At 49.0% G+C, this 24,676-nt stretch overlaps 1 protein-coding gene across 3 annotated transcripts; it reads right to left on the minus strand.

Annotated features, from left to right (window-relative positions):
• Positions 1-553: 553 nt before the first annotated feature.
• Positions 554-2,734, minus strand: LOC119379245 (golgin subfamily A member 7; the record flags this gene model as incomplete). Of its 3 annotated transcripts, none has more annotated exon segments than XM_049411914.1 (4): positions 554-655; positions 722-874; positions 966-1,082; positions 2,394-2,734. In XM_049411914.1, coding segments are annotated over 4 exon segments (387 nt in total), but the record flags the coding sequence as incomplete, so codon positions are not given.
• Between the last annotated feature and the right edge of the window lie 21,942 nt (positions 2,735-24,676).

A 24,676-nucleotide genomic window follows, 5' to 3' on the forward strand; every position in this document is an offset into this window, starting at 1 on the left:
GGATTAAACTATGATGACAAGATTGATGCACAAGCACTAGTGTGCCTAGTAAGCAGCTGTTTTCATTGTCTGGAGGAATGGTAGCATGCACAATGGTGTCGCTGATTCCCAAAAATACCTATAAGCTATCCATCCATTGTGACAACATTAAATAACAGTGTATGAGGTACTCTCACGCAATAATGTTGTACAAGGAATAAATTTTCTGTATATCATGTGCTGTACAACACTTACTTTTTCATATCTCGTTCGTGATTTTTCTTTTTTTTGCAAAATTCAGTAGTAGTACTATTTGTACTCGAATATATTTGAAAAACATTGTTTGATTTACACTTGGTTTTCATTATTTGAATTCGCTACGAAGTAAAAGGTTTGATATTAATACACCCCTACTTTGCATGCATGCAATGCAGAATACTCAACATGTATCTCTGATGAAAGTATCTTCAAGTTCCCAGTAGTGCCTACAGTTGCTCATGCTGAACTTGTCTATAGAAATCACTGTACACAGCAGCATAACAATAAATGCAGAGTAATGTTATGAAAAGGATACAACTCGCAGGCCTCTTTCAATGGGGTCTGTGATGTGGAGGCCACGCGGGCCGTAAACGGTCTCATTCTGCTCGTGAATGTATGCAGTGGCTTGCTTCAAAAACTTCAACAAAACGGAATGGAAAAAAATTCAGCGTGATGTGAAAAATGCGAATATAAACTGTCATACCTTCTCATAATGGGTTTCAGTACACATGTATAGTAAGTATGCAGTGAGGCATGCCATGAAGCCTTCACAAAATGTCTTGCTACTCATTCTTTCAGCTTCAGAGTATATAGAGTTGATTGTGGTGACCATCTGATCGAACATGTGCCTTTCTATCTGGAAAAAAAAGGGGGACCAAATATCACACCATTGCCGCACCAATACACAGCTAAATTCAATACAAATATAATCACTACTGGATAGGTACCAGGCCTTCCAGTTCTTGTGGAAACTTGGTCTGGAACTTCACCGATGTTCCTTCAGAGTAGTCCCTCTGAATGAACACCTTATTTGGAATGCGGCTTCCCTCATGGCCTGCTTGGTTCTGCAAAAGTGAAGACACCTGCTACAGCGAGAGAGAGGTATTCAAAAATTAAATCAAAGACGTAGCAAAACAGCCACATGCACTTAATGAGAATAGACTGTCTAGCTAGCCGCTTCATAGACACAAATTTGCAGGACAATGCATGTGTCTGTCATTTTGCCCCACTGTCGTGGAGTGCAAGCTACTTTCCACTAGTGAAGTGAAAACACGCTACAACCAGTGCCCAACTTTAAAAAGAGCATACCATCGATGCCTCCACCATGTTTGGGTTCGGTTGAGTAGCGTTCATCCTAAACAAACGATTACCTTCTTCATCTTCTTCTATCAGGAGATTTTTGTTTCAACATGTCACAAGAGCCAGTCTTTTTTTTTTTTAAGCTAACAGAAGCATTTGGTATATGGGTAAACCGCATAGTATCAGACTCTGGTATGCAAAATACGTCACACCGATGGTACAATAACGTTGTTCTTGTCTTATACCAATTAAATGGTAATAATTGTATACTGTTAATGTTGCGCATTGCTCCTTAGAAAGCTCACACACACACGCAAAAGTGCTTTCTCCCTTTCCCTGCTTTGGTCTTAATGTTTACATTGACATCCATAGGCGTGCACTGGGTTCCCCTTCAGGGGGGGCGAAGGTTCATCGTGGCGCCCCCCTCCCTATTAAGTCAACGTATGGGGCAGACTTCGCCCCCCCCCCCCTCTTCTTAGGCGACTAGGGACCCCCCCGTGCGCACGCCTATGTTTACATCAACCGCCGGCTGAACTGGCCAATCCCCCATAGTGGGTAGGAGCCAGTTCCAAGGAGCAAGCAAGCTGCCCGCAAGGTTCCGGCAATCAGACCGACCTTAGTGCCAAAATATCCAATTTGATCAAAATCCGGGGCTCAAATTTCCCCGATAAGAATTTCCGGAAGTGTCGTTCCGAGGGGAATTCCGACTTGTCCGCTCTCTTAAAGTGACAGGCAAAATACATGCTTCTGACGTTAGATCTCCCACATTTTCACGGCTGGAAAGCTCTCGAAAGCACGACTTTGGCAAAAGCCGTATGCAACATATCTAAGCAAGAAGTTTTCAGAAAATTTATGAGTTTAGAAGACCGACTTAAGGCACGCAAAACCACGCCATTAGAAACACGTTTTTACGTTCAATTTTCTTATGTACACCATGAATGGGCGTCTCAGATGCTGTCAAAACAGCTGAACCACAAGATAAGTGACGGCCAGACGAACTCGTAAGCCTAACATTCGCATTTAAACATACAACTGATGTTATAGCGAGAAGGAGCAACATCCAACAAAACACTTACCTGGCCTGATGCCATTCCGGCACGCTTGATTAAACCATAAGATTAAGCGTCGGCAAAATTACAAACTGAAATGTCCTCCTGATCGATGCTAGTCATAAGACGGATTCGACTCGAAACGTGCCCGCGTATTTTGGCAGATTTGGCCCATGTGACAAGGTCACGACGCTAAGTTTGACTAGCCGGCTATTATGGTAACGAAACTATTGCTAATCATAAACAAGAAATGCTATAATATCGACAATATAAACTCCACCGCACAGCTTCGCACAACGCGCACCGCGCTGCCAAACACGACCGCTGTGGACAAATTCCGCGCATGCGCAGTGGAACGATCGCACGACGTCTGCTGCACGTCGTCTGCAAGTTTCAGCAGTCTTGGGGCTTCATGTGCCTACTTCTTTCTCACGGCGCACTTCTATCGTGTACCACTAATTACAGTAAAAAGAAAGTGTTAGAAATATGGGTAGATCGTGCGTTAGAAGGCCCTCGGGGGGAAAAAAACATAGGTAGCGAGTACATCACACCGACGGTACAATAATGTTGTTCTTGTTGCTAGATTTATGGTGCTAGCCACCATAGCCAAATGGAAATCGAAGACAAGACCGTATCAGCCACGTCATTGTATATTTGCCAGTTGGTACGGCTCCATGGCGTGATGAAGGTACTCTTAAAAAAAATGGAAGAACACCCAAGACAAGCGCATGCCCTGTCTTTTTTCCGCCCTGTTTGCGCTGCGCTACCTTCATTCATCACATATTGTCCTACAGAAAAATATTGTGCCGTCAATGAACATATATGTGAATATGCTGAACATGATGCTAAAGAGAATGACGAAGGCCGCATGTAGACAGAAATGCTGGCAACGCTGCCAAAGCAGATTGTCGCGTTATAGTGGTCGCGTTATCTGGGAGCGGATATACAAAACACTGCGGCGCCGCGGCATCGCCCCCTGCGAGCGCATCTGTCAAGTAAACGCCGCACGCAGCGCTGACGTCGTTGCGAGCGTTAATTATTTTGTTGTTTGGTCAACAGATGACGCGACAGTCGGCCGACAACAAGGAAGATCTGCAGGGATTGATAGACATCTGCGGTAATGAAGGAGATAGGTTAAATTTGAAGTTCAGTAGGGAAAAATCGGCAATCATGATTCTTAATGATAATGAAGGCAGTGAGCATAAGATACAGGAAGTCACGCTGGAGATAGTGGATAAATACAAATATCGGGCGTATGGATAAACAACGGGGATGAGTACCTAAGGAGCACGAAGATACGTAATGACTAAGGGCAACAGGAATGCAGCTGTAATGAAAAATAGTGCACTGTGGAACTACAATAGGTATGACGTTGTGAGAGGGATTTGGAAAGGGGTAATGGTCCCAGGTTTGACGTTCGGCAATGCGGTCTTGTGCATGAGATCAGAGGTTCAATTAAACAACGTGGCATAGGTAGGCTTGCTTTGGGAGCACACGGGAATACCCCAAATCAGGGGGTACAGGGTGACATGGGATGGACATCGTTCGAGGGCAGGGAGGCTAGCAGCAAGATAGAATTTGAGGAGCGATTGAGAAAAATGGGAGAGGAGCGTTGGGCTAGGAAAGTTTTCAGCTACTTGTACATGAAGAATGTTGATACTAAATGGAGGAAGCGAACTCGAAAATTGTCAAGCAAGTATTTAGACAACAGCAGAATACCAAGCCAAAAGGAACATCGGTTAAGAAGAAGGTGAAGGAAACAGAGAGGGACATGTGGAAAATGGGGATGCTTACGAAACCATCACTGGAGACCTACCGAACTTTCAAGCAGGAAATTGCAAAAGAAAAGATCTACGATAATTCTCGGGGTATTTCTCTGCTGTTTGATGCCAGGACGGGAGTATTGCGACCAAGACGTACCGAGCCAAATACGAAGGCACAGACACGTTATGTATTGCGTGTGGAGAGGAGGAGGAAAACGGCTGAAACATTTGATAATGTTCTGTAAAGGGCTTCACCCTACAGTCCAAGATAATGGCGCGGATATTTCAAAGCATTGGGGGTTAGGGACAGTGAAGGCAAAATAGACTTAAACGAGTAGAAATAACCAGGAGGAGGCTAACCGATTGGTGGCTACAATCAAGGCACGAGTGAATTTCAATCCTTCAATACATAGTGATAGTACTTAACTTTATGGCTAGGTGGCGTGAGCCGCCGCCCGATCTAAAGGGCACAGCCGTATACATCCATCCATCCATCCTCCTCTCAGCGCCGTTTCCTCCTCGCCCGGTCGCCATTATTGGGCGAGACTCGCAAGTCGCGCCCGGCCCGCATGCGGTGCAGTAAAAATAGTTTGTGGTTGGTTGGTACATTAGCTATCATTTCGCGTTTTATAAGCAACAAATATCTCATTGCGGCATCTTACGCGCGAACAGCTTTCTGGACCTGGGACCTGTTTTGACAACTTGAAAACCTAGCATTTGTGCATTGTATTTGAGTTCATAAGTATAGCTGCGTCGCTCGCACCAGGCGAACAAGAGGCAGAACATATTAAACGCAATCCTAGACAGTCTTTGCAGCTGCCGTTTTTCTTTTCGGATACCGTGGTGTTTGTTCACAAGACTCATTTCGGAAAATCAGACGCTACATCAAATTATGAACACACAACACGGCGAAGGCACCTATTTGCTAAATACCTCCAGCACGCATTCTTTTAAATTTCGAACTGGGTTGACGCGCTTATGTTGCCCCCTATGGTAAATGTCCTTTTGGTTCCATCGAGTGCTGCTCGTGCTCATTAATTGGAGCTAGCTCTTTAATTGGAGACTGTTCCAGACTGGCCGATGCAGAACTACGGAGGGAACCGCACTAGGCTTTAGCTTCTTGCAGCCATTTGTCGCAAGGACGACTGGCTCAAACTGATCGTCCGTGAAGCGTTGCTGAAAGATACAGACATCCTCCAATGTGCCCACTGTAATTTGCCTAACGAAATACGGCCGAAGTGCCCAAAACTACAAGAAATAATAAAGCGCATCAAAGAGAAACATGCAGCAACTCTCATATAATAATTATTATTGAACACAGAGTATCAGTAACACTGAATCAGAAACACTGAGAAATGCGGATAAATTTTTTAAAAATATAAAAACCGACAACACAAAGAATAAAAACTTACACCTGCTTCAAATAAACATATAGTTCAGGGGAAAAAAATTAGAGGGTTGGAGAACAAACATGCGTTTAAAATTATAGTATGCATACGGGCAGCTTTGCAGCATATTGCTAAGTAATTTTTTTTTCACGCTCAGCAAATCACGCTGATCAATCCATGCTACTTACTTGCCATGTCTCTTTCTTTATTGTACACATCTAATCACCACCCTCTATGAGCGCTAAAGGAACAGCTCCGACTTTCTCAGAGTAAGCTTTTTAACGACTTTTGGCAAATGAATTTTGTGAAATCTACGGGCCGCGCCAGGGTTGAGCGCGAAAACAGAGATCTTGCAAAGATATTGTTCACAAATGTTGCAATAAGTTTTCGCAGAACAATTATTTTTGCTGTAAATATAGTGTGCGAGAAAGCGTGGCCGATAATGTCACGCCGCTTTTTTTTTTTTTTTTTTTGTCTAACTTAAGCATCAGCATCGAGCCTTAGCTCCATCTAAAAGAGTTCGAATGGCAAATATACGCGAAAGGGTTTAGTAGTGGTCGATTTACCTCACAAGGCCTCCCGTCGTGGCAATCGAAATTCTTTCTCCCGATAAAATGGAGCCATATCGCTCGCCGTTTGAGGTTTTCCTTTCCACGAGGAACAAAAAAAAAATCTTGACACCCTTGGCAATGTTGTTCGAGCAGCCAACAGTGCAACAAGTTGGCATCTGGCTGCAGCCGATGGCATCTTGCAAACTGCAAAAAGTGATAAGAAGCCCACGCTCACGTACAGCGTGCACGTGCGGCGGTGTTTCGTTTTCCGGCGTCAGAGCAAGAGGCGGAGGGGTCATCGGGGATAACTGGTCACGTGTCGAGCCTAGTCCAATAGGGAAGCACAAAAGGGGCGAAGAAGAGAGGAGAGACGCAGAAGGCGGGGAGGAAATTCTCCCTTTCCTTTTTGGACAATGGTTTGCGCTACCTTTGAAAAACACACTTCAGCAATTTCGGCCAATGGTGCGTCCGGATTTCGATACATGGAGCCTATGGTAGGGTGGCTATACCTATGGGGAGTTTCCAAGGGGGATACATTGGCGGTATTTTGTAAGCATTCCTAAAACGGACGGACGCGGTCCGTCCGTTTGAGTCGCACGCGATTGGTCAATGTGAGCCGTGACGAGCGCCGCGACGAATTGCGTGCTCACATCGACTAGTCACGTGCGACTGAAACGGACGGACCGCCTCCGTCCGTTTTAGGAATGCTTACAAAATACCGCCGCATATTCTATGTATCCTCCTTGGGAGTTTCACAACTCGTATGATTGAAGAATTCTGAGCCAACGTACCAACGTTACTCTGCATAGATAAGGTGGTTAGCATTACAGTGTTCTAGCAAGGCTGCTCTATGAAAGCGTTCCATGAAGCGGCCGTGATTCTAGAAGCAAGAAAAATGTGAAGAGGACGCTGGAGTCTGCAGCGATTCAAATTACGCGATAAGGGAACAAATCATCAAAATAAGGGAACTGCAACATTCGCTCACTACCTTCGGTAATTTACTTTTTCTGTGGCGGCAGACTTCTTGAGAAAAATCAGAGACGTCAATGGCGGTGGCAATTTAAAATATAATAATAATAATATCTGGGGTTTAACGTCCCAAAACCACGATATGATTATGAGAGACGCCGTAGTGGAGGGCTCCGGAATTTCGACCACCTGGGGTTCTTTTAACGTGCACCTAAATCTAGTACACGGGCCTCAAACATTTTCGCCTCCATCGAAAATGCAGCCGCCGCGGCCGGGATTCGATCCCGCGACCTTCGGGTCAGCAGCCGAGCACCATAACCACTAGACCACCGTGGCGGGGCGCAATTTAAAATATCAAATTATATTAACTTTACAACAGGAGAAGACAAGCGGTAGGGTAAAATTGGAGAATTGAAATCCTTCCTACCACAGAGTTTCCTAAAACAGGAAACTATGCTTCCTGCGAAGCAGGGGCGTAGCCATGAGGTGTGTGTGTGAGGGAGGGGGGGTTCAACCCCCCCCCCCCCCTTCTCTAATTTTTCGATTTTGCATCGCACATATACAAAGGCACACATGAACATACAAAAAGTATAATTGAACCCCATCCCCCCCCCCACCCCGAAAACAATTTCTGGTACCCCCCCCCCCCTACAAAGTGCTCATTGAGACTCCACAAATTTGAGACTTCCACAAAGCGGCCGCTGGTAAATTGTACAGAATGATAAAATGCGATAAATTCCGCCGGCGAAACCGAAACATTAAATAGCGCTATGCTCTACCGAGATGTCATGTTCTTCCGATCGAGATGCCTGCAATGCGCGAGAGTCTTCGATCTACTTCGCTTCGTGGGTGCTCGGGCTGCGCTTGCGAACGTGACACACAGTGTTTTAACTAATTTTTAACTAATTCAGAAGTGAGACAATGTCGTCGATCTGCGCCTCGGTTTCAGTTTCGCTGGTGGTGGTGGTGAAAAACTTCGTTTGTGCGAAGGCCAAAAGGTAAAAAAAATATATTTAAAAAATTAAAAAGCAGCGTTGTGGGCGGCCTTCAGGCTGCCGGTTGCGGCGTACAGGCCGTGCCTAGCCGCGACGTCCTCCGCTCAAGTCGCCAGCCGAAGTTGGAGATCCGGCCCTGGTGCCGGACAAAGCAGCCTAGCTCCCACTGCTGCGGACTTCTTAGATGCCAATTGAGGCAGGGGGCAAGTGTGCTGGGCATGAGAAGAAGATATATGGTCATAATGTGAATTTGGTCGAATTTCACCACTGTGCAAAAATGACCGAGGTTAACGATGTTATTGATGTATCTATTCGTATTAAGATGTATGACTATGCAAAACAGAAAACGTATTTATACAGGCAGCGCGCAAATATCACATTTATCTCATTTTTGAGGATTTGCGGATACATTTTTTTTTCTCGAAACACCCGGTACAGTTTGTACGTAGGCAGAGTCGTCGAAAGCAACATCAGTGGCTAGAAATCCTCACTCAGCTCAGTGGCGAAGTGTGTACCGTGCATGTTTTTACTGAAACGCGCATTCTTGCGTTTCAGCAGCTCCTTGTTATTTACAGTTTTTGCATGGGAACGGCGCAACAATGCGCGCTTGTCCTCGTCGTTTGCTCTAGTTTTCGTCCCCACCTCACGAAGTCGCGCTGTTTCTTTTGAATTCTTCTAAGGTTCAGAAGAGCAAGAATCAGCGCATTCGAAACAGGGAAGCGACCGGAAGATGTGCAAGACAGCTATTCAACAAAAAGTTCCTGAGTGACAGTAGCTAGCCTGCGGTGGCAGGCGCTGACGACTCCGTATCTAAATAAATAAATAAATAAATAAATAAATAAATAAATAAATAAATAAATAAATAAATAAAAGGTGTGCCAGTGGAACATCGCGCAGGGTACTATGAGTGGTTTGCATATTTTATTGGATGAATAAAAATATTGGTTAAAAAAGTCACAGTTTCGCCGCAAGGCCGAAGCAATGAATGCGATAGCAAGAAACTAATGCTATATGAAGTGACGCTCGCCAATGGATACTCTCAGTTTGAACAGCGCTCCTGTTGCAAAGGCGGCCGAAGCAGCGAATGAAACTAGCGTGCTTCAAGTGTCGAGCTGTGACACTTGATAGTTCGCGCTCATCTTCTGTTTGTTCGTTTAGCGGCGACCCTTGAGCTCGAGTAGCTTTCGTACGCTCCGTAACATGAGCGCGGACATCACGGTGAAAGCGTGAAACATCCCTCTTCCCCTCAGCACAACAAAACCGCGCGAGCAGACAGCGGAAGGGCAAGGTCCTCCTTGCGCAAGTATAAGAAGACGAGAGCGAGCTCGCCGACGACTTTTATATGCGCCTGTCGCGCTCCTAACGCCATCTCTCTGTTAATGAAGAAACGCTTATAAGCGCAGCCGTCTCTGAGTCCGTCCAGTGGTAAAGCGTGTGTATATAACGCTCGCCGTTAGCTATGTGAAGGATCTGCGTTTCGTGGCGTAGTGGCTAGCGCCACTCGCTGCTGAGCAAGAGGTCCCTGGTTCGATTCCGCGCTTCGGAAGCATTTTTCTGAAATATTTTTCTTTGGGGCTTTTTTATATATATACATACTTATACATATACGGTGCATGACGGCGACGGCGACGGCAAAATCCAGCCGAGACTGTCCATATAATTGCTATCGCAATAATATTAAATATTAGCATAAAAATGTAAGTTACGCGATCACTGATATAAGCTTTACACTGAGAAGGTTACTGTCACTAATCCCGTTAATGGGGACGGCAATCGCCGGGCGGATTCTAAGGGCTGGCGTCACGGCCCTCCGAAAACGCACCACGAAAGCGCGGACAATTTAGAGTTGGTCCTTTGGTGCGCCAGCGAACGCCGGTTGTGGTCCAAAGACCGAGTCAGAGCCGAGAGTCGATAATACAAACGAAAACGAAATATATTCTCAGTTAAGGCAATACAAATAATACAAACACATGCACACTCGGCTGGTACCCGTTACAGCGTCACAATATAACTCAGATGGTGTTTACACAACGGGAGCTAAACAAACAGATCACACGCTACAAATGCAATCGCATGCATTACAACTATTCAATGACCGTTAAAGTCCTGAATATACAATGGCGTATCCAGTCCGCAATACTTGGACGGTAATCGAATGCTTCCCTTCAAGGAAACACTCACGCCAGCTCCAGCGTTGATCGTCGTAGCTCAACCGTCGTCGTGACTTGTCACGGCTCACACGGTGTCGTCATCGGATTCTTCCAAATCGACGATCGACTGACCGCACACCATCATAAACACGTCTTCTTTGGCTAACGAAGCCACACGTATAACTTCACCATCCGGGCCGACTGACTCACTCCTCTCTCGACTCTCTCACTGACTGCACTACTCCTTGACTGCTCGTCGTCGCATGCTTTTATCCCTTCTCCCCTGGTTTCTATAAGCGTCGGGAGTGTTCTCCGGCGCGTAGTACAGCTAAGCTTGGGAAAAGGGCGAGAGCTTTCTCGTAGGTTCGAATCGCGGCGGCATCGCTCGCGGATGCGTCACCTCTTCCTTCTAGAAACATCCAGGCTTTGCCGGGCGTTGATCGTGTTGTCTGCTTCTGGCTCCAGTGGGTGAGGAGGATGCGGCGCGCCGGCGTCTTTTGATGTTTGTTTTTTTTTTTCGTCTTTCGCGCTTGTTGGGCGCGCGGCTCGCGCCGTTCTGTCTCGCAGCTGCTTGAAAGCGGCCGCGCGCGCGCTTTATAACACGCTAATTTGTGACACTGCCCCCACTTCAAGAATATTATCACATAATATTCAAACAACACAAATTAGCGCGCACATACACATAACCAAAAATGTCCCACATACAGAGTCCATAATTCAGTCCACACAAAGTGCGCGTCACATTCATAATAGAAATATCAATACAATTCACAGGGCATTTCAATGTCACGACATATGAAAGATAAACATAAGTGCATAAGTACAACACACCAACATACCATTCATATAAAACAATGCGAACGCACAAAACAAAGCTGGCTCTTCAATTATAATGCATATACAACTATATCAATAGCATTGAACACATAAAATAACGCAAGTAACACTTGGGCTCACTAGCCATACACACAGGACACAGGGAATAATAATAGAACATATTCAAAACACTTCAACCACATTCAAACTCAAAAACACTTCAAACAAACTCAATTCCAACACCCTACCCTGTCATCATCGTGTCGCGCTTGCGCTCCTTCTTTCGGTTCTCGCTCGTCTCTTTTTGTTCCTCTTCTTTTTCTTGCGAGCCGTTCCATTTGACGGTGCCGGAGGGGGCGTCTCTGCTGCCGTCGACACATTCGACACCGGCAAGGCGTGGTCGCGTTCGTTAGAACCAGAGCCGTGCTTCGCCGACTTCTGCGCGCCGTGGTGTTTTGCTTGGACGACCACCTTCGTCATCTTTTGAGCCGCAGATGACGGTGGCCGCTCAGTTGCAATGTCACCTGCTCAGCGCGTCTTCACTGGCGGTACAGCGACCGTTGGTGCTCCATTGTTGCCATTCTCTGACGCCTCGGCTTCAATATGAGCTCCGGTGACATCTTTCCTGAGATTCTCTTCCGCGGTTTCTTTTCGTCGCGGTTCCTGAACTGACGAGGGCTCCATCTTTGGGGCTTCTCCCAAACGTTCAGGATCGTATGGCCCTCGAGCTCCATCGATGTTTCCCACGATTAGGTCAAACAGGGGGTTATCCATGCACAGGGCAGTAACACCCCCGCTGAAGTAAGGGGTCTCAACTTCAATCTTGGCTTCGGGAAGCATTCGAATGTGTCGTGTACGCGCACATCAACCGACACACGGCCACTCCAGAGGTTGTGCCTCGCTTGCCGGTGCTGCCCGACGCGCTCACGCGCATGGCGCCTTCCTCAGACTCTCGTCCCCAGCTCTTGCATATCGTGTTACTCTTCGGCCCTCGCTGTAACTTCCTCTGCCTCCTCTCGTCCGCTTCTAAAAGAAAGCAATAAAACAGTCTCCTGCCAGCCGCTGTCTTGTGTGGTGCCTGTGCTGCGGGGCTCCGAACCCCCAACATAACACTGGCGACGAGAAGTGGAATTTTATAAGTGCGCAGCTCTCTAGGTTACGCCCATGGCTACTGGAGGAATGCAGGCCGCCATCGAGCCTTTTAGCGGCAAGAACTGGTCATCCTGGATCCAGCGCCTGACCTTCTACTTCGTGGCGAACGACGTCTGCGACGAACAAAAGAAGCGCGCGCTCCTCCTGACGCTATGCGGAGCCGACACCTTTGAAACTGCCTGCGCTCTGGTCGCGCCGAAGACTCCTGGAGAGGTGGGCTATGCCGACATAGTTGCCCTTCTGCAGAAGCACTTCGATCCACGACCGTCTGAGTTGTACAGCCGGTACGTGTTCCAGCGACGCGATCAGCGGCCGGAAGAGTCGATCAGCAACTACGTTGCAGCCCTCAGAAGCTTGTCAGCTGACTGTAACTTCGGAGTGCCAGCGACAACGTCTGCTGCATCGACGCCACCGGCAGAAGGCCACGCAGCCGTTCTGGCGAACCCCACCATGCTGCCCCAAGATGTGATGCTTCGCGACAGGTTCGTGTGCGGCATCCGCGACGAGCATCTGCAGCAGCGACTGTTCGCGGAGAAAGACTTGACTTTCAACGCGCGTTGGACTTGGCTACTGTCGTCCGAAAGTGAGTCGAAGCAGCAACGAGGGCTTAAGGGAGCGACGAGCTCCGCGGAGGTGCACAAGACTTCGCAGTCTAAAAAGGAAAGCAAACATTCGGCTCAGCAACGGCGCTGCTACCGATGCGACGGCTGGCACGAGGCTGACACCTGCAAGTTCAGGACAGCGCAATGCCGTTTTTGTTCCAAAAAGGGTCACATCGAGAACACCTGCATCTCCAAAAAGAAGAAAAACAAAGAAGGCAACCTCAACGCCCGGCAAGGAACTCACATGGTTAACGCCCAACCTGTGTGCTACGACCTCGAAGACACCGATAAGTGCTACGACCTACATGCCGTGAGTGGGCGACAACCCTGTCCTAAATTCCTCGTTGACGTGAAAGTCGAGGGAAGGCCCCTGAAATTCGAAGTGGACACGGGCGCCGCATGTTCTCTCATCAGTGAGGCTACCTACCACCAAACGTGGCCATCGAACGCCCCAAAGCTTTCGAGAGAACCCCTAGACTTACGCACCTGGTCAGGGGAAGAACTTGACACCGTCGGTTCGGCACAGGTTCGTGTGCGTTTCAAATCAAAGGACTACGTGCTGCCCCTGCTGGTAATGAAAGGGACTGGGTGCAACCTGCTCGGACGTGACTGGTTCTCAGCACTGAACATCCGTGTGCACGGAATAAACCAGGTCGCCGAACCAAGCCAAGAGATCCAGGAGGTTCTCGCACGCCATCCTGATGTATTTAAGGAAGGTATCGACGGCTACGTGGGTCCATTGGTTCACTTGGACTTGGAAGAAGGTGCCACACCCAAGTTTTGCAAAGCACGTCCAGTACCCCTAGCTTACCAAGAGCCTATGGAGGAAGAGCTCGACCGCCTGCAAAAACAAGGCATCCTGGAGCCGACGCAACACGCCGAAATGGCCACACCTTGGTGTGGGTGCGCAAAAAGGATGGAACATTTCGCGTTTGTGGAGATTACAGGAGCACAGTTAACGCGGTGGTCAAGAAGACGGCGTACCCACTGCCGACAACTGCGGAGGTGTTCGCAAAGTTGCGCGGTGGGACGACATTTTCGACGTTAGACCTGTACCAGGCCTATCAGCAGCTAAGAGTGGACGACGAGACAGCCGCATTTCTCACCGTCAACACCACCAAAGGACTGTTCAAGGTGAATCGCCTCCCTTTTGGAGTATCCGCTGCACCAGCCATCTTCCAGCGGATGATGGAGACGACACTGGCCGGAATTCAGGGGGTGAGTGTCTACCTTGACGACATTATTGTCAGCGGGAAGGACGTTAAAGAGCATGCACAACGTCTAGAGGAAGTCCTGTCGAGGCTAAGCGACAAAGGTCTGCGACTCAAGCAAGAGAAATGCCGCTTCGGCATCAGCTCAGTCCAATTTCTCGGTCATAAAATCGATGCTCAGGGTGTCCATACGACCGAAGAAAAGGTAAAGGCGATCCTCGAGGCGCCAAAACCGACTGACAAGACATCTCTGCAGGCTTTCTTAGGGCTTCTCGCCTTTTACGATCGTTTTTTGGAGAACAGAGCGACGGTAGCTGCAGAGTTGTATGGGCTTCTCGAGAAGAACACGCCCTGGAAGTGGGAGAAAAAACACCAGGATGCGTTCGAGATGCTTAAGAAGATGATTAGGTCTTCGACAGTCCTTGCGCATTATGACGAAAAAAGGCCTCTCATTCTGTCCGTGGATGCGTCGCCATACGGCATCGGCGCAATTCTCGCTCAAAAGGATGCGTTCGGCCGAGAGGCTCCCATTGGATTCGCGTCACGAACTTTGGGAACCGCTGAGAAAAACTACTCGCAGCTCGATAAAGAGGGCCTTGCGGTAGTTTATGGCGTCAGCCACTTTCACCAATATGTCGCTGGCCGGCACGTGACCGTATTAACGGATCACCAACCGCTCCTAGGCATCATGGGGGAAAAGAAGCAAATCCCTCAGATATTGTCACCGAGGATGACTCGATGGTGTCTGAAATTGGCCACATACGACTACGACTTGGTGTACAGGCCTGGACGCCTGCACCAAAATGCTGACGCACTCAGCAGGCTGCCACTGCCCGCGCAGGTAGATGAGCCATGCTCCCCAGGAGATGTGCTTATGCTTGCATCCGCGTTACGTTTCGAGCTGTCACCGCGTCAACTGGCTGAGCTGACCCGGAATGACCCACTGTTATCCCGCGTGATGACAGCCGTCTCAAACGGAGAGCTACGCCGGTTGCCCAAGCAGGAATTTTCGGCGTTCACAAAGCTTGGACACGAGCTTTCGCTACAGGAAGGCTGCGTGATCCGTGGTGCCAGACTGGTCGTTCCAGAGAAAGCAAGGAAAGACGTGCTCGACTTAGCACATGCAGGTCACAGGGGCGTGGTAGCTATGAAGGCGTGCGCTCGAGGCTATTTTTGGTGGCCCGGTGTCGACAACGACATAGAGCGGGTGGTCAAAGTTGTGCAACTTGCTGCCAGCACCAGAAAACTCCAACTAAAGCACCAGCTCCCGAGTGGAAACGTGCGACAACACCATGGCACACAATCCACGCTGACTTCGCTGGGCCTGTGGAGGGAAGGATGCTCCTAATTGTAGTGGACGCATACAGCAAGTGGCTCGAAGTGCGCACCATGCGGAACATACAGTCGCCGACACTGATCGAGGAACTGCGAAACCTGTTCGCAACTTTCGGCATTCCCGAAAGGGTGGTAACGGATAACGGCCCGTCCTTTGTTTCTGCGGAAATGGAAGAATTTCTGAAGAAGAATCGGGTGACGCACATCACAAGTGCACCCTATCATCCGGCCACGAATGGGCAAGCCGAAAGAATGGTGTATGAAACGAAACAGGCACTTGCAAAGGATCAGTCAGGTACATTTGCGTGCAGGCTGGCTCGTTTTCAGCTGAAACAGCACACCACCGTTTCAGTAACGACGGGCAAAACGCCAGCTGCACTCATGTTCGGCCGCGAGCTCTCAACGGCACTGACACGCATTCAGCCGCGACCAGCTGAGAGGGTGACCACTGACCACAGCGTTGCTGAGTTGCCAAGAAAGATAGAAATCGGGCAATCGGTCTTTTTCCGCAACTTTGCAGGGAATCCTGCTTGGGTTGGCGGAACCGTGTTAAAGAGACTCGGACATCGATCTTGGCTAATCAAGTCAAGAAGCGGAACGGTTCGTCGGCACCTTGATCACACAAAGCCAGGTGCAGAGGCCTACCCGACAGAAGATTCGCCGCGGAACGATCAAACGAACGGACCAGTAACAAGTGATCAACAAGACACAGTGCCGGCTCCGTACGTGATCTCGCTCCCAGCGGAAGCGCCGCCGCCGCATGATCTGCCCACAGCGCCCGACTCCGAGCATAGCGAAGCTGAGGCCGGGCTGGACACTTGTGCGACGCAAGCTCGCGATGACCAACCCAGCGGGTCCGCGCAGCACCAAAGTGCGCCTAGGCCCCAACGTGATCGGCGTCCACCTGACCGATACGGTGACCCCGTCTAAGGGGTAAGGGATGTCGTGTACGCGCACATCAACCGACACACGGCCACTCCTGAGGTTGTGCCTCGCTTGCCGGTGCTGCCCAACGCGCTCACGCGCATGGCGCCTTCCTCAGACTCTCGTCCCCAGCTCTTGCATATCGTGTTACTCTTCGGCCCTCGCTGTAACTTCCTCTGCATCCTCTCGTCCGCTTCTAAAAGAAAGCAATAAAACAGTCTCCTGCCAGCCGCTGTCTTGTGTGGTGCCTGTGCTGCGGGGCTCCGAACCCCCAACATAACAGAATGGAACTATCAAGCAGGCAAACCGGTTGGTTATTGCCTGTGAAGTCACTCTCTCGGACCAATTTCTTTCGTACGATAACAGTGGTGCACCCACTATCTCTTAATACCGTGACTTCCTTTCCACCAACTTTCCCCTTAACTGTCGGCATTCCTTTAGTTGTGTGTGTCTGTTGTCACCGCAGCACCAATGAAATGCATCTTCTTCCCGCTTTTCAGATCGGCCAATTCACCTTTGACTGCTTCTGTTTCCACTTTTGGCGGGGCATACGCACAAGCTGCTTGGTGGGCTTACTCGCATCGATTCGACATGCGTCTGCTTTGTGGCCAGTCTGACCACATTTAAAACACTTCATCACACTGGGGCGTGAGAAGTTAGTCCACAACTGTTAGCGCGATGGCCCACCCGGTACACAGAAAGCATCGCGGAACACTCTCCGGTAGTGCTCTCTCGTCGAATATTACATTCGAAATATTCTTTCGATTAATCGTGTATTCGAAAAGTTCGAATATTCGATAACTTCGAACTTTCGAATATGCCGATTATCATGCATAAATAACTCGTCTTCCACATTTCTGCTGCGTTCCTAAAAACGTTGCCGAGAGGAGCGACATTGTAAGTACACGGACCGCACGATATCTGCCTGCGACGAGCGCCCCAATACGTATGATTATTGCTGGTGTATCTCCGACGGGCAGCGCTGGGCGATTTAACCGTACATTCATATTATGCGGCCGTGTCGCACTACCACTCGTTCACTATACCACTTCTAGACAGGACCCATGGACTGGTGGCGGACTGTAGGCATCTACAGATACCCCAGTCTGGCAAAGCTTTGCCCATGTACCTCCCTATACCAGCCACTTCTGTTCCAAGCGAGCGTGCCTTTTCAGTGGCAGGGGGGGGGGGGGGGTTGGTCTCTGTTAGAAGGGAGCGCCTGCTGCATGATCATGTGGAGCAACTCATATTTCTTCATGATAACATCTAGTCATGCCTTGCACTCCAGAGCAATGCGCTAGCGTGGCTACGTTCGCATGCGGGGCAAGCGTCACTGGGGAATACCTCGGGATAAATGGCTTTGGGACTCCGCAGCTCCCTCCTGGCTGATCAGCTCTGGGCCGTCCAGCAGGCCCGCACAGGCTTGGTCTGACGGTCCCGACGTGGGAGTCGCCCGCTGCGCGCTGACGCGCGCCTTGCAGGGCTAGTCATTACTTTCATGTGCGTGATATTTCCTTGCGTTGTGATGTGCATTGTTAGCCTGGGCACTGGAGATAGCAGTGTATGTTGTGATGCCAGTCAGGCTGTTAATGTTTTTTTTTTTCAAATAGCTACATGCAAATATTGTTACTGTGGAGCATTTTTCCTTTGATATTCGATATTCGATTCGATATTCGAAGGTGGATATTCGTATCGAACGATTCGTATTCATTCGCACACCCCTACTCTCCGGTGCACGCTTGTTTTCTTCAGGTGCCGACTTCGACTCCTCGTGAACTTCCTTTTTTACAGATTCGTGCCACCTTGCGCTTCGAATTGATCGGCCAACTCAAGCATGTCCTCGAGCGATTTGGCTCTCCTCTCTTTCAGATACAGCGACAGGCTCGGGTGGCAACTGGTGAGAAATTGCTGATTAAAAGCTCTCTAAGCTCACCATACTCCTGTGCCTCGCCCCGGTTACACAGAAAGCATCGCGGAACACTCTCCGGTGCACGCTTGTTTTCACGCCTACTTCAGGTACTCACTCACGTTCATACTCACGTTTCCTCACACTCATAGGTGCTCACTCACGTTCATACTCACGCCTACGCAGACTCATAGGCACTCACTCACGTTCCTCACGCTACTCAGACTCATAGGCACTTCACGTTTTCACGCCTACTCAGACTCATAGGCACTTCACGTTCATACTCACGCCGACTCACACTCATAGGCACTCACTGTTCATACTCACGCCTTCAGACTCATAGGCACTCACTCACGTTCATACTCACGCCGACTCACATCATAGGCACTCACTCACGTTCATACTCACGCTACTCAGACTCATAGGCAATCACTCACGTTCATACGCCTACTCAGACTCGACGTTCATACTCACGCCTACTCAGACTCATAGGCACTCACTAACGTTCATACTCACGCCTACTCAGACTCGTAGGCACTCACTCACGTTCATACTCACGCCTACTCAGACTCGCACTCACTCACGGCCTACTCACACTCATAGGCACTCACTCACGTTCATACTCACGTGACACTCACTCACGTTCATACTCACGCCCTCTGACTCATTGACACTCACTCACGTTCATACTTACGCTAGACACTCACTAACGTTCATAACGCCTACTCACACTCATAGACACTCTCACTCATACTCACGCCTACTCACTCTTATAGGCACTCACTCACTTTCATACTCACGCTTACTCACACTCATGCACTCACTAACGTTCATACTCACGCCCTACTCCCACTCATAGCCACTCACTCATGTTCATACTCATGCCTACTCACACTTATGCACTCACTCACTTTTATACTCACGCCTACTCACACTCATAGGCAGTCACTCACGTTCATACTCACGCATAGCCACTCACTCATGTTCATACTCATGCTTATAGGCACTCACTCACGTTTATACTCACGCCTACTCACACTCATAGGCAGTCACTCACGCGCCTACTCACACTCATAGGCAGTCACTCACGTTCCTCTCCGCCTACTCACACTCATAGGCACTGACTCACGTTCATACTCCGCCTACTCACACTCATAGACACTCACTCACGTTCATACTCACGCCTGCTCACACTCATAGACACTCACTCACGTTCATACTCACGGACACTCACTCACGTTCATAATCAATCGCACTCACTCACTTTGATACTCACGCCTACTCACACTCATAGCACTCACTCAGCTCATACTCACGTTTACTCACACTCATAGTTGCTCACTCACGTTCATACTCACGCCTACTAGACTCATAGGCGCTCACTCACGTTCATACTCACGCCTACTCACACTCATAGGCACTCACTGACGTTCATACTCACGCCGACTCACACTCATAGGCACTCACTCACGTTCATACTCACGCCTACTCACACTCATTGATACTCACTCACGTTCATACTCACGCCCACTCACACTCATAGACACTCACTCACGTTCATATTCACGCCTACTCACACCTATAGGCACTCACTCACTTTCATACTCACCCCTACTCACACTCATAGCCACTCACTCACGTTCATACTCACGCCTACTCGCACTTATAGGCACTCACTCACTTTTATACTCACGCCTACTCACAGTCATAGACAGTCACTTACGTTCATGCTCACGCCTACCACACTCATAGACAGTCACTCACGTTCATGTTCACGTCTACTCACACTCATAGACACTCACTCACGTTCATACTCATGCCTGCTCACGCCAATTGGTACTCACTCGCGTTCATACGTGCACGCCCACTTACGCTCATAAGTACTCACGTTCATACTCAAGTGTACTCACAATTATGGGCAATCGCTTACGTTCATACTCATACCTGCTCATACCCATCGGTACTCACTCGCCTTCAGTTCCTACTCCCGCCCACTCACACTGGTAAGTACTCACTCGCGCCTACTCACACCTACTCACAGCCATTTGTACTCACGTTCGCTCATGGCTACTCACTCCTATGGGTACTCTCACATTCATACACTAGTATGTTACCTTCATACTCATGTCTGCTCACATCCCTCGTCACTCACTCATACTCACTCATACTCTACTCATGAATGAACATGCCAAGCATTCCGCTCTACTCACACTCACATGCGTTCATACTGAAGTACACTCCCGTTCACAGATACTCGCGTTTACACGCCCACTAGCTCCCATATTCGACCATTACCGCTCACACCCACTCAACCTCGCCGGGTCTCATTGAGATCTGTCTCTCACACTGGACGTCTTGTATGCATTCGCATCTAAGATGATCTCTCATATATTCGCGTTATATCCAAACGTGCAGATTTGCAATGAATATTAGGGACACACCGCGGATGGTAACAATCGTGCAAGAGAGATGTCCTACGTATGTGTTCTGTATGCGATGTCGGGACCGCGGAAAAAGTTTTCGAATTAACCGAATGTCGAATTATCGAAAGTATCAAGAAAACAATAAACAAGTGTCTATTACATCAATGCATTTGCCTTTTCTTGATGATTACGTTAATTCATAGTACATATTTGGCATATAATAGCAATGTAAATGCCGCAAATTTATTCGCGACTTCGTTCACAATGTGGCCGCGGCTCAAGACAGCCGTGTCTTAACACTAAACGTGTTCTGCCCCCCTTCCTTATTACGTACCGCCACCACCCACGCGCACGTGATGATAACATTATCGCCGGAAAAATGATCGGCAAATGAGCGTTCATTCATCATAATGCCGCAACCGAATTTTATTCCAGCACGTGGACTGCGGCTGAAGCTCTTCATCTTCAACAGCTTCCACTATGTTCGAGTTGCGTGACATTGCGCGCGCATTGCCCGAAGTCAAAACGAAGCTACCGAGTGCCGCGTCCGCTGCGGATGAAAGCGTGGTTGCTAAATTAAGACGGGATCACAGCGTCAACGCAGTTCCGAAGGCGCGCGCGCGGCCTGCGCCCACAGTCGAAACGAAACTGCTCAGCACAGCATCCGCTGTTGAATAAACCTGGCTCGCTAATGCACAATAATGGGTGGCGACTACGCAGTTCTGAAGCGACGCGGTGAAAACGAAATTATTGCTTGTCGCAGCTTTGACCCGCAGTTGCCGCAGGCGCTATTGGCCTCGAGGCCCACCACTGGAAACGCCGGCGCCACCGTCGGCGTGACGTGCTTGGCAGGATCACGTGGTCTCAGCGGCCGCGTCGGCTGCTTGTGGCGCACTGCCGCGTGCTTTGAAAACGAGTTTCAAGTCCCACATGCGCTGCGGTCTGCTCAAATTCGGAAGTTTTCTCTCATTTTCTACTCAATTGAAACCACTGTAATAGAGTGGCTGCCTCCGAAGGCGACGAACATGGGATTCTACCGCTCGGTGCCGCAGTGCCCCGCTTACGCAAAGGAGCCCAGTGTCAGCGTGCACTGGTAACCGCGGGACAAGAAACAGCTTGAAGAATGGGTTGTAAAGCTAAGAACCGGCAAGTATCCATCCGCTACGAGTCTTGTGTGCAACAAGCACTTCCGCGACGAAGACTTTTGTTACTGCGTCGGGCCTGCGATGTTCGGTGAGTAGCAGACAGCGCGCACTGAGACGATGGCTCGCGCGCGCTTCCCGCCGGCAAATGATGCTTATCTGCCACAGGATGGTAAAAGCGCTACCTTTTACCACGTGCGATGCCATCTCAGAACCCTCCAATGCGACCTCTTGATCGTCGACCCCGTGCTCAGCGTCCACAAAATCGGCTGCAGATGCGCCAGTCATTCTTTAGATACGTTAAATTTAAAAAAAAAACGCAATGCATTCGCTAAAGATGACTAGAAGGCGAAAGCCATCTTATTCTTCTTGTGAGTAGTTGTACTGATTCTCCCGCGCCCCCTCCAAAAGCGTTCTGAACCTAACGCGGTTTTGCACGGCCTCCGTGACCGTCACGGAGGCAATGCAAAGCGACCATGACGTGTGAATACGTCATCATGTGACGTCACATTATGTGACGTCATAATGACGCTACATATTTTGGCGATTTGTGACGTCGTGATGACGTCATATGGTGACACCGTCACGTGACGATTATTTTTTCCATCACTCGTGTTGACGCCGCCGACGCGGGGCGCCAGGAACCTTCCCATTTGATGAGGCATGCATTGCTTCATAAGCTACATAAATTTTGCATTGCCTCCGTGATCGGCCCACCTATGATCGGTCCACCGGCCAACCCCATGTATTTTCTTGGAGCCTCATTTATTTACGTGGGAAAGATGCCACCCTGTTGGCGTTAGACACGACACTGCTGCCAAAATTGCTGGGGCACTCGCCAAATCATTACTATCCTGCTTTGCGGCTGCTAGTTGCTGCAATAACTTGTATTTTATTCACCGCTATTTCAATTTCATGTAGGTCCTAGTTCACAGCCGACGTTTGCAGAACAAGTCCGGCAAACGTTGCTGTATTTCTTTCGTTTCCTTGGCGTTGCATGCTACTACATGCTCGGTCTCGTAGACTGCTTCTCCTTCCACCAGCAATCTCGAAGTGGTGAAGCTTCGGTCTATGAATTTGTTGATGACAGAGAGCGGCAAGTTCACTGAAAACCAAAGGGATCGATAATTAAGGAGCATTAAAAATAGCGTCACGGTCGCTCACGTTTTGTGTGAGCAACAAACGAAACGAATGCACTGAGTAAAGAAACAGAAGCAGCGGCGTTTGCCCGCTGAGAAGGCCGATCAATACGCAGTGCGAGACAACTTGTCAAATGACATTGAAACGTACACGAATTTAGGCCGAAAAAAAAAACTGAATCGTCGGGACGGCGCATCACAAAGTTGCCATGCGCACCGAAGCAGTAGTTTTAACGAAATTGTTTTTGAACTGCTGTGATAGCGTCCGCGCAACAGTAATTGTTTGTGTACTCACAAATTCTCATACTTTGCGGCCTAAAGTTCACAGCGCGGTGCCAAAACGCGCTCGTAGCAAAAGCGAAACCATCAGTACGAACATACATGCAGACGCTCATACATGCAGAGGCACCGTCAGTCGTGGCGAACCCGTGCGATCGCTGGCTTGAGGCTTCTTTCTGCTATGCTCCGTTTGGTTATACAGGCAGTCTACTCTAACGAGATATTTCACACAGTTTGCACTCAGCGAGTGGCTACCTTTCACGCAAGAAGCCGGTTCAGGGTTCTCCAACGCGGTGACAGCGTGAAGCGGGTGCTCGGTTTTCTGCAAAGAGACAGCGACTGTAGACTATCTTGTGCTTTCAGTTCGTCGAAAATGATTATTTTGACAGTAAAGAACACAGTTCATTTCGAAAGTACTTACAGAAATGCCCTGGAGGGCTTCCGCGAGGTGTTTTTGTAGAGCGCCGACAGCAAAACCTACGGGGAGCGCGCCGGCGGTATCCTGCCTAGCGCGCAATCGAGGCGCGTCCGATAGAGGGCGACTCCGTAACTCCTCGAGGCCAATAGACACGATCATAGATATATCGCCCACGCAGTTCGCGTATGCCGAGTAAAATCGAAGATGAAGCAAGTGGGCCGCAGCCGTCGAAGTTTTTAGTCGCCAATAACGCGATTATGGCTAGATCGTAGATGGCGACGACGCCTTTATGAAGGACCGCAGCCGTTTGAGTTGTTCACGAACGCTGTCTTCCCTCCTGTGAGTCGAGCATTCAATTGTGGCGCTTCGTGCTTGGAGCGCTCCGAGGATCGTCCGAATTAACCGGGTTGCGGTCAAATATGACCGAATTAACGAGAGTTCGATAAAATTAAACAATGCATAAGCTTGCCAGGACCAGAGAACACGTCCGAATTATCCGATTCGCCGAATTAACGGGGTGCGAATTAGCGACCTTTTACCGTATAACCTTTCATTTTCGACGACTGACCAAATAGCAAATGTATGACGCGCTTATTTGCTAACTGCACCTTCACTATTTATGCCAGGGTCTCAAACTCACCTCAGCTTACGAGCCGCAGTCACGTAAATTTACTCCCGCAAGGGCCAGGGCACAGTGACGAAGGTAAGACTGGGGGGCGGGTAGGAATAGTTTGTACAAAATTCCAGCTAGTGTTGCCATGTGAAAGACCTTTCCCATATTTCATAAATGGGGTCATTTCTGATGGGGATTTTGCGCCAGGATTCCAACGGCATATCTACCTCCAAAATGACTCAAATATGGACGACGGTTCTGAGAGTTTGTTTCCCTGTTAGGTATCCATGTCCAGCAATCTGGGACATAGAGTGCTGCGGCAAAGTCGACCCTAAGGGGAAGCGCTCGGCGTAACGCTATGGAGAGCGTTCTTTAAAAATTGATTACTGAAGAATGCCTTAATTTTCGCAAATTGCACTTAAGGGACTTAACGCTGACAACGTTCTTATACTGTACATCGCGATTAGTTTGAATTCGCCGGCTGGATGTTTTTCCCGAGACACTTTCGTGGATCCGCTGAAAATGCATGGGGTG

The sequence above is a fragment of the Rhipicephalus sanguineus genome, chromosome 1, assembly GCF_013339695.2.
Source record: "Rhipicephalus sanguineus isolate Rsan-2018 chromosome 1, BIME_Rsan_1.4, whole genome shotgun sequence".
Classification (NCBI taxonomy): domain Eukaryota; kingdom Metazoa; phylum Arthropoda; class Arachnida; order Ixodida; family Ixodidae; genus Rhipicephalus; species Rhipicephalus sanguineus.